We start from the raw sequence: 10,917 nt of genomic DNA, 5'->3' as shown, positions 1-10,917 counted from the left end.
ATGAAAAAACCCACAGCTTAGCTCAATAAGATAAATATCTCAGAATGAAAAAGTACACTAAAGAATGAGCTCAACTAAATTTTAAATATACAAAAGAGATTTAAAAATTCCAAATCTAAACACGATACAATAAAGAGATTAAATCTTAAATGAATTAAAGTATTGTTTTTGCATCTGTAAAATTATGCAGAGTTAATGGAGTTGGAGTTTAGCATTGCAGCACAATCAGGTTTACATAAAGTGGACCAAGAGCCCTTTTATTCACTCACAGGTGACGTCCAAGCCGTACAGTCATCATGCATTCCTGTTTTTCTTGCTGCAACTGTTCAATGTCAGTTCTGTGAAAGATAATTCTTAAAAGGTATTATCTTGACAAAGACTACAGGTCGTGACTACATTTAACCGGAGCAATAAAGCTATTTTTACTTGTGGCTATTTGCACAATAGAAGGGGTAAAAAGAGATGACACACCAGTCTAATGAACTTGAATGCTTGCACCTGCACACCTGTGTTTTTCAATATTTTGCACAACACTATATCATAATTATTGTATCACAACATATGGATCAAATAAACCTCTTTTCAAAATGTCAATTTCTGGAATTTGCACATTAGCTGTTCATTATTATGTCATAACTGTTCAAACTCCAGGAAAGGTAGAAAAATGTGTACTCTAGTTATTTGTAGTGAGCACTGTAGAATTGCAAACATTTTCCAGGGTAGTCAGCGATGTCATTGCAAAAACACGCTTAAATGGTTTTGACCTTTTTTTAAAAAAAAGAAATGTATTTTAAATGAGATCGAGTTTGAACACACTTTAATATAACAGACGGTCATGTTAAAAACGGCACTAAAAGCTTGTGACGAGATGCTCGATCCTCCAGCTCTGCCCACTGCACTGCTGAATGATGAGTTCATAGTAAAAGTTTGCTCCCTGGGCGATTTCAAGGCATCTGTTTGTTGCTTTGTTTATGATTGCTTGGCCCTGCCACAGTTTGAGAGAAAGTATGAGGCAACAGTGCACAACAAGTGTTTGTAAAAAAAAACATTGGAGTATGTCAGTAGGAGCATCTGAACATTTTTGACTTTAGCACCTCCCACCAGTGGCACCTGAAAAGACACTATACAGGGACGCCATTTAAACATTACCATGATTGTTATCGACCAAGATCTTACTTGTTTGAAGTCCCAGTGCATGTGTAGTTCATTCGTTTTTGCCAGTGGACACTCCTGCAGGGTGGGAGAACTTCCAGAGCCTGGATCAACCAGGCAGCGATCACTGTTATAATTGTGAGATGTAATCCCCCCAATGATTATTTCACCATCTGTGTTGTAGTAGCAGTGCTGTTAAAAGGAAAAGTAATAATTTCAGATTATTTTTTAGTCATATTTATTATCCTGGTAGTTTGGTACTCTACATTACCTGTGGTTGTTGGAAGTTGCATCCATGCAGGATGGGGATATTTCCTGGAACAGGTCCTTGGTCCACACAGTGGCTCTTATGAAGGTCGTTCCGTAACTGGAGTGTCAAAATTGCTTAATTGCTTTGTACTGAATCATATACTCACTGTGTGGGTAGAGTTTCTCAAATATATATTTAAATCTCCTGGGCTTTGCTACTACATGTTTTTTTAAACTTTTTTTTTTTTTAATTTACCACATTTAGAGTCTTAAATCATGGAAATCCTCCTGAAATACAACTGAACTTTTAACACAACCACATTTCTTATCTTGAACTTACTCTAATAGATATTTTTGTCCTTGTGACAAAGTGCTCAAAAAGCAAAATAAAAAGCCACTTACCACACCATAACCCAACATGTTATCCCATGTTGACAGACTGGTGTAGACATTTTCCAAGTACCATTTGAAGGGTTTACATTTAAGCGTCTCTCTGAGCTCCTTCCTCTGAGACACATCACCAATATCGACCACGTGATCCTGTGTGTCAGATGTCACACCAGAAAGCATGATTTCCACAGTAACATTCTTATTTCTGATGATATTTCTGATCAATAAGAAGAAAATATTGTATAGACTTTATTGTATTGTATAGACTTATACAGTGAACTTTTAAATAGAACAATATATTTAGGGACAAAACAGCCAACCACTAAAAGGAAGCATCTCTCCTGAATAAATAGGACAAATAGTATGCCAGGTACAAAAAAAGTTGAAGAAAGACATTCCTCAGTTTAAGCTTGTAATTGGTAGTGTAAGCTAATTTGCATTATAAAGTAATTTATAATATAGGCCAGGGGTCGGCAACCTGCGGCTCCGGAGCCACATGCGGCTCTTTAGTCCTTATAGTGTGGCTCCGCGTGGTTTGGGAAAATAAATTAGAAGTATTTAGCTGAAGTGTATTTTATTTGTCTTTAGTTCTTTTTTAACTTGTAGCTCTAAATTGGAAGATTATTGTGATATTGAAATATAAAAATAAAATTATATTTTATTATTTTTCATCGCTCAAAATAAGCATCACACTCGCGGAAGCCGGTGTACCCGCCGAAACAACGTGCATTTATCGAGACTTTCAACCCCAGGTAGGCCAATTATGGATCTTCGGATCCACATTATGCCAGCAGCTGTTCTCCACTGTGAACTATGTTAAAAACAAACACCGCTCACACCTTACAGATGACAGCTTACAGTCCTTCGTAAAGATGAAAGTGACTTCGTACAGCCCCGATTTGCAGACGCTGTGCGCAGAGGTTCAGGAGCAGAAGTCCCATTGTAAACATACCACAGCAGACCCGACGATGTTTCCATGAACACACTTTTCAACATCTCAGGTAAAATACATATTTAGGCAGAAATTTGCAAATATCTATTTTTTTTAGCAGCATGGTGCTTTTTTTCCAATTACTTTTTAAAAGTCAGGTCAAGGCTCCAAAAGCCCAAAGGCGATATGAGGGGGCGGCTCACAACAGTTTTTGTTTGCTGGATCATTGTAGTTCAGCTTTCCTTTTGTTATATTTCTTTAAGAGTTCAAAATGTGTTAATTACATAAATAAAATGTAATTTTCTCTGTAGCACTTCATGGATTTCACAAGCAGCACACCTTAGTTGCTCTGTGGATTCTTTTAAAAAGCAGTTAAAAACTTTTCTTTTCAAACAAGCCTTTTGTTGATCCACGTATTTTATATTCTTTACATTATTTACATTTGATCTTTTACATTGCGTATAATGTCTATTGATTGTATTGTTTATTTTAATCTTTGTGTACAGCGCTTTGTGACTGCCTGTCTGTTAAAAGCGCTTAACAAATAAACTTTACTTACTTACTTTAGTTGTTCACACAAAGCATAAAGGTAAAAAACAAACAAACAATATATGCAGTGTTATCTTCATTTTAGGTGTCAAAAAGTATTTGCGGCTCCCAGTGTTTTCTTTTGCTTGGAAACCGGGTCCAAGTGGCTCTTTGGGTGTTAAAGGTTGCTGACCCCTGATATAGGCTATACATACTCAGCTGTGATGATCCAGATCTGTCCATATAGAAATAAACTTTATTGGATACCTACTTTTCTTATGTTCGGGTCCATATCTATATCCTTGGACTCTGTTAGAGTAGCCTTGCAAGATTTGCAGTTTGTGTTTGTGTGGGTCTCAAACTTAAATGAGCTGTGGGCCCCTGCTGGCACTGTCATGTCATGTGAGGGACACTTTAGTGTTCAAGTAGTACAAAAAAACCCAACCAAACAAACAAGAAAACACTCACAAATATTTCTGAAAATGTAGTCTTTCAAATACTGTATAACAAGACAAAATTGCAAACGTGAACACAACTTTTTTCCCTCCCTCTTAACTAACTGAAGTCTTTCATTGAAGTACCAAATCAGGGCTCGCAAAATTTCAAAATCTCTGGTAGCCCTTCGGGCAGACACTCTTCAGTTTTTGGTAGCCCAAAATAAATTTAAGTAGCCTGAAAAAAAAGAGGACAATTTTTTGATTGACTTAAAAAATTGTTAAAACACAAATTACAACAACTGTAAAAGAATACAATCATCAACTCAAATATTTGGTTCTAATTGAACAGAAATTTCTATGAACTTGTAAGAACTGTGTAGAACATGAATCAGTCTGTGTCAGATCCTGAATCTGACATTTCCACTGAAGTCACGGGTAAGAGGTAAGTGGAACCAAGATCATTTGCTTTGTTTGCAAAGGCTGCTAAATTGTGCCAAAGGTAGTTCACTCTTTGCAGCATCGCGCTGTTCTAAACAGCCTTTTCTTCTGCGTTTCTTCTGGACTTCTTGTTGTGCTTGGTTTATTTTTAGTAGTTTTTTTGCAATTGGCGTTTGTTCTGGGAAAGATACTGCAGACTGAGCAATAATGCATTTCTTGCATTTCTCATGGGTTCTAATGGGGTCTTTCTTAAAATTACTGGTCCCAGTAACAAAGGTGCTTGTCGACTCAGAAATCAAGGGAAACAAGACACACCCGGCAGAACATGATGTTATTTAGCTCGTCATATTCCAGCCACAGAAATTCTTTTGTCCATGAAACCAAAAAAAGCTGCGCTTTTGTTTTTGCCTCATAGCCTGATTTGTCATATCTTTTCCGTTTTGTGATCGGCTTTTCTTTGGTGGTCCCTTCTTCACCCTGACCTGTCTTATTTGGCTCTGCAGAACTAAAATACCTGCATAAATCCATCTGCTTTTACACAGGCACTTGCATAATGATCAGCGATTCTCTGCGCAATCAACCTGCATCACAGGTTTAAGCTTGCTGCGGGAGATTTCACTTGTCACGTTTGAATAGTAAGCTAATGAGTGATAAGACGATGTCAGAGGAACTGGTGCGCAACTAATCTGTCACTCACCAGTCAGTAGCTGCCGCTCTCTATTCACAGTTTGCGCCATCGCAAAGTGAAAGTGAAGCAAAAAACAAGCGGAAATTCAAACGCAATTTCAATATGTCACATACTGACAGCTACGTTTGCCAAAGAATGCAAAAGCATTGACATATTTTTTTCTTCCTATGACAACCTGATGGGCAGGGCTGAGATGGATTTTGGTAGCCCGAACAGAAAAATCGCTAGCCCCTGGATGTCGGGCTAGCGATTTTGCGAGCCCTGCAAATAAACACTTGGTCCTCTCTTTCTGGCCAGACATGTAGCAGCACTTCTGCTATCATTTGGCTTCTATTTAACAAAATAAAAATGCAGAAATAAGTGTACACATTAGTTTTTGACTCTGTCACTGAACTAACACAGCCAATCCCTCAACATGTTTCTCTGCTCATATTGCCTTCATATTAACTCATTTTTAACATTGTACTCAACAACAAACAAATCCAAGAAAAAATTTCAGGGGCCAAATTGCATTATATTTCTTCACGTCTATAAGTACCACAAGTAGGGGTTTGAGACCCCACCTACAGCAGACCATGGAAACTAATACCATTAAGCTCGTGGCACACTGATCTTAATGCCAGATGAGGTTTGAAACTCTCCAGTTTCTGAGTCACCAGTGTTGGTGGCTTTTACACACTATGTGTCGTCCTATATGGTGACTCCACCAATAACTTTATACAGCCTCACCTTTTGTCTGAAGTAACATGTTATATTTTCCATTAGACTCCCCTCCCTGAAAGCCCACTTTCGATTGATTAGCTACCATTTTCTTATCAGAACTCAGTGCTTGAAAACCCCGCCTCCTCATGTCTGCAGTGACCATATAAGGAAATCTGTGCCAAACTGACATAATGTTAGCACAAGACTGGAAACAAACATTGCAAATTTGGATATCTGCCGATACCGATATGAATCCGATATAGTGTGTTTTTTAATCAATAAAACTGTTTTTTAATATCTTGCTGCTTTTTGTATAAGTTCATACTCAAGTTAAAAACAAAACAAAACACTAAAGCTATTCTGTTATACCTGTATGCAAAAAATACACTGCACCCAAAAAATTTCATAGTTCAGCAAAACTGATCAATCTAATAAACTTAAACCTGCTCCATCCTCCCTATTCTGGTATTTTAAAGAGTAAGCATCCTAACTAATCGGGCTCTAAAACTCCCAGCAAAAAAAAAATAGGGAACCCCCTCCACCTCATGATGCTTAATCGATGTAATCAACTTTAATTTGATGCAGTGTGAAAAACAATGCACAGAAATCAATTATTTTTCAAGAATAATTAAATAGATTCAACATCTTTCTTCAACAGAACTGCAGAGATGGTACTTTCCCAAAGGAAAAAGTACTGTACTAGGGTATATTAGACTTAACAGTTACTATATACAGTTATGGACTTCTATACATTTTACATCAGATTAAAACTTTGGGTGTAAGATTCAGATAATTATTTATTAAAAGCTCGACATTTTAAATGAGAATAAGAAAGAAAAGTATGTCTTTGTGCCCCCTTCTCCCTGTTAATGCCCTATCGGCCCCCCTGGCTAAACTTTGCTAGATCCGCCCCTGCACAGTTACAGCCGTCAGCTACGTAGAAAAAGATCCTCGAGTAGAAAGTAATATTAAATACATTCTAACAACAGCTGATCAAGCTTAAACGTGCTGCTGTTGTTCAGCCGCTGGTTTCCTCTTTCTGGCACGAAGTGGGCCAAAAACAAACAAGAGACATGGACTCGCGACAGAAAAGCCGATCAGCTGATCATTGATCAGTTTCATGATTGAAGTAGCAGCAGGAGAGAGAGAGAGAGAGGCAGTCGCTCCATATATCGGTTGATAAGCTTAACGCTGGAATGCTTTACAAACATTCAGAGATGAACTTACACATTTGCTTTACTTCTCTCTGGGGTAACTTCCTCGGAGGTGAAATGCTGGTTTGGTAGCGAAGCTCCAAATACTCAACCAGACCGCCGACAGGTCTCACACGCCACAACCGCTCTATCACATGATGCATACTGCTCCAAAGTGCTACAGTTATGAGGCGAGTTACGGCGTGTCGCAAGTTTTGTGAGGTGCTTTTTTGATATTTAATGGATCGGATTACATTTTTTATTTCGCTCCGATCCAGTAATTTACGTCAGTATCGGACCGATACCGATACGTAATATCGGATCGGTCCATCTCTATACTAAACATAAACTTTAGATTATAAATCATCATACAAACCTCCAGTGGGACGTTCCACGCGATAAATACATTTTTCTTGTATTCATCTAACCAGATATCTGCCACCCTCAGAGCATTTCTTCTCATGGCAGGGCTGAGATCAGGTGCATATGGTTTATGGGCCCTCTCGATGTGGGCTATCCTCGAGCAGGGCACAACCTCTATACTTCCTCCGCACAGCCACACCTGAGTAGACACAGATCAGACGGCCGTGATCGGCAAATCTTCAATCTTAAATAGTTTAAAAGCGTGGACTATAATATTATTACTAATAACTTACACGAATTCCAAGTTCAACATTTTCCCCACCATAAACTGTCATCCCACCATCCAGCCCACCAATTTCTCCAAGAAAAGCTCTGTCTGCTGCAAAGATTCCCATAACAGAGGGACTCCTGTGCAAAAACCAACACATGAGTTTTTTTCCCCAACAATTCTCTACCTATATTGTCTGCAATCCAATGTCACTTGAGATACATTTTGTGATGCTGTCTCTATCGCCTCTTTGCTTGCACGCTTCACGTACTTCCCCGGTTGTGATTCATCCATCTTCTTTACCCACTCAGAGCTAAAGTGCTCGTATGTGCACCACATTGCCCAGTCAAAGCCATGAGAAAATGGGATATATCTTTCCACATGTAGGTCATCAAAATGGACCTTATCAAAGACAGGGGACACTACAACAGTCCTGTCAGCTTTGATCCTGTCCAGCAAAGGTTCTGCCCTGCAGAAGAGGAACAAATAAGACACCAAGAGAAGTTTCCAGTATGTCATTTTTCTGTTCATAAGATTTCATCCAAAATTACTGTTTTTATCTGAACTTGAAGCGCTAGCAAAAGAAATAATTCATTAAATAAGGAGGGAAACAGGTACTTCATTGGTGGAGGATGTGTTCCTCGACTTCCTACTTTACTCTTGTTTTCCTGGGGGAAAAAACAAACCATAAAGTTAAAACATGTACTTACCATCCTTCTGTGGCTTCAATATGGGCATCTAAAATGGCCACAACGTCAGCTGTGGCATGCTCCCAACCGGATATCCGGGACTGTGATAAGCCCATTTGTTGCGTATGTCTCACTTTCTTCAATAATCCGGGCATCTCTTTGTTAATTTGATCTATGTAGTCTTGTAAGGGTTTTCCAAGGTCATCTGGAATTGAAATAGAGATCTGTGACAAAGCTGATGTAGTTCAAAATACTGAGTGACATTAGCGAGGACTATCTTTGTAAGCTTACTGTAATTGCTGTAGTCATCCACCAGAATGATTTCTTTCAGCAGCTTCTTTGGAGTGTGGGTGATTATACTTTGTATTGCTCTCTTAATGACAGACAGGGCCTCATTTATGTAGATGAGTATCACACTGATGCTCGGCAGATCTTTGGGATATTTCTTTGCCAGACATCTAAACGGCGTGAGATGGTGTGTATTAGATTAATGTTTTAGTAAGCTCAAACAGACCATTAGCCCAGCCCCGTTTTTCGAGGTTTACTTGGGAGTAGTGAGATAGTTTTAAGCTCTTCTAGGACAAAGGATGACAACATTGGAATTTGCAGCAGAAAATAAATAAATAACTAAAAATACTTGACCGTCATGGATCTCATTAATAAAATGTACCTGCTGTCTCTTGTGTCTTGAAGCTTCCTGTCAAGTGGCAGCTGGTTACTCAGGAAGGCATTGTATCCATAAATCTGAAACAGACCTTCAGCTTCCTTCTGCTCTTGTTCTGTCAGGCCATCGCCCCACTTGGTAAACAGGACGGAGTTTGGGTATAACTTTGGCATAACGATCTTCTCTTCTTCTTTGTCCACATTTCGTAAAATGGAATTTGTGAAATTCTTTTGACCTAAAACCTCGGTTAGCTTTGCTTTTGTGGAGGTTAAAAAACAGAAGGATGAAAACTGTTATTCATGGTTGGGGCAAAAAAAGAAGAAATTGGCTAGAAGGATTGTTTCGACTTATCAAGTGCTCTTCAAAAATTCGTCACACAGATCAAATCTAGCATGCATCTTTCCCCCTTTGGGTTCCTAACATTGAAAAAGAAAAAAAATGTACAACACCACCTTCATCATGGCCATATTTATATCTATATTACCGAATTTCCCAGGGGAACCCACCCGAGGGATTAATAAAGTTTTATCTTATCTTATCTTATTTGTTATGATTAAATACAACAACCAAAACATGAGCAGGGTAAAGCAATGTCTATAGAAATGAAAAATGGATGAATACGCTTGAAGACCATATGAGATGGACCAAGCTGTGTTTAACAGCAACATTCGCCAAGAAAACTATACACAGGAAACCTTAGTGGACAATTCTTTTTTTATGCAATGAATAGCATTAAAGAAAAAGCATTGAAAGGAGATTTCTCATTGGTTGCAACCCTTATAGTTAGCAGTCTTGGCTTGCTCTGTCTCATTCAGTTCTGCTTTCAGGTAATGGTAGCAGTGGTGGCGATGTAGAATCCCAATAGCATTTTGCTCTACACTGGAAGCACATCCTCCAGACCAACCACCAACCAACACCACCATGACTTAACAGAGCAACTATTCATAAAAAGAGAGCCATGAGATTGGGAGTACACATTTACTTTTGACACACATACATTTCTTGTGAATGGTGGATTTTTACAATGTGATAGCTAATAACAGGTTAAGCTATTTCACTGAAGGGTAACTTTATCAATAATGTTGAAAAGAAGTCAGCGTGTGAGAATGTGAACTTTGAAACTGATACTCACTCAGTTTGTTTAGAGTCTGTTCGATCCTCTCCAGTTTTCTCTTTAAAAGTTCTTGATCAGCTACTCCCTCAGGAATAGATTTTCTGGGTGTACAACTTCTATTTGTGTAGATGATGAAAATGTATAGTGACAACAGAAATGATCCGATTATTCCAACTCTTCGTATGTTTACCTTCATTGTGGTTTCTCACAGAGGATCACAGTGTAATTATGTCCTCTGCAGCATTTCAGCTTTCTGTGTCCGTTTGAACAGGCTTTAAAACTCAAGCTGTATAATAAATCATATCTTATCTTAAAGTTTAAACATTTCTGAAAGAAAAAAAACTCACACAGCTATTAAATAGTCTTTTACTGACGTAAAGGTGCAGAGGTGATGCCAACAACCGTTATCAGGCTAACAATAAAGGTTTCAAAGTACACACAGTAAATTTCATGTGCTTGTAAAACTTACTCAGCCTCCTTTCTTTTAAGATAAGATAAGATAAGATAAGATAAGATAACTCTTTATTGTCATTGCACAGTCATACATAGTACAGTAGTACAATGAAATTGGAAAAACTGTCCTACGTCGGCACTACATATAACACAACACGGCACGATATGACACATCACAACGTAACAAACAACACAACACAGTATATTAACTTAGTATAAAAAAGAAGAATAAGTGTATGTGTATTGCACACTGTTATTATTGCACATTAATTATTATTGCACCTTGTTATAAATATAAATATTATTGTTATCGTTTTAAACATTGTTACCTCCCCCTAAAAAGTCCAGGGAGGTATCCAGTCAGGTCAGCTATTTACATTGATCAGGGCTATTGCCCTGTTGTAACAGCTGTCCTTGAGTCTATTTGTTCGGGACCTCAGCAGCCTGAACCTCCTGCCAGACGGCAGCAGCTTAAACACCCGGTGTCCTGGGTGTGTGCAGTCCCGTAGGATGCTGCGTGCCCTCTTGAGACAGCGAGTGCTGTACAGGTCCTTCAGGGAGGGAAGAGGATGTCCAATGATTTTTTGGGCCATGTTGATGACCCTCTGGAGTGCCTTTCTGTGTGCTGTGGTGCAGCTGGAGAACCACACACCGATGC

The 10,917-nt window shown here is 38.6% G+C and overlaps 1 protein-coding gene across 1 annotated transcript; it reads right to left on the bottom strand.

Annotated features, from left to right (window-relative positions):
* Positions 1-838: 838 nt before the first annotated feature.
* LOC146704201 (putative polypeptide N-acetylgalactosaminyltransferase 8) lies at positions 839-10,002 on the bottom strand. The gene is made up of 11 exons (XM_085465113.1): positions 9,825-10,002; positions 8,699-8,948; positions 8,320-8,486; positions 8,050-8,233; positions 7,611-7,808; positions 7,365-7,479; positions 7,085-7,270; positions 1,804-1,941; positions 1,424-1,519; positions 1,177-1,344; positions 839-985 (listed from the first exon to the last, which is right to left on the bottom strand). The coding sequence occupies exons 1-11, from the start codon at positions 10,000-10,002 to the stop codon at positions 851-853; spliced, it is 1,815 nt and encodes a 604-aa protein (XP_085321239.1). The 3' UTR covers positions 839-850.
* Between the last annotated feature and the right edge of the window lie 915 nt (positions 10,003-10,917).

The sequence above is a fragment of the Copadichromis virginalis genome, linkage group LG7 (assembly GCF_057382275.1).
Source record: "Copadichromis virginalis isolate Kocher_CV1m ecotype Utaka linkage group LG7, C_Virginalis_male_GT1.1, whole genome shotgun sequence".
Lineage (NCBI taxonomy): Eukaryota > Metazoa > Chordata > Actinopteri > Cichliformes > Cichlidae > Copadichromis > Copadichromis virginalis.
This window is presented reverse-complemented; position numbering and strand designations above follow the sequence as displayed.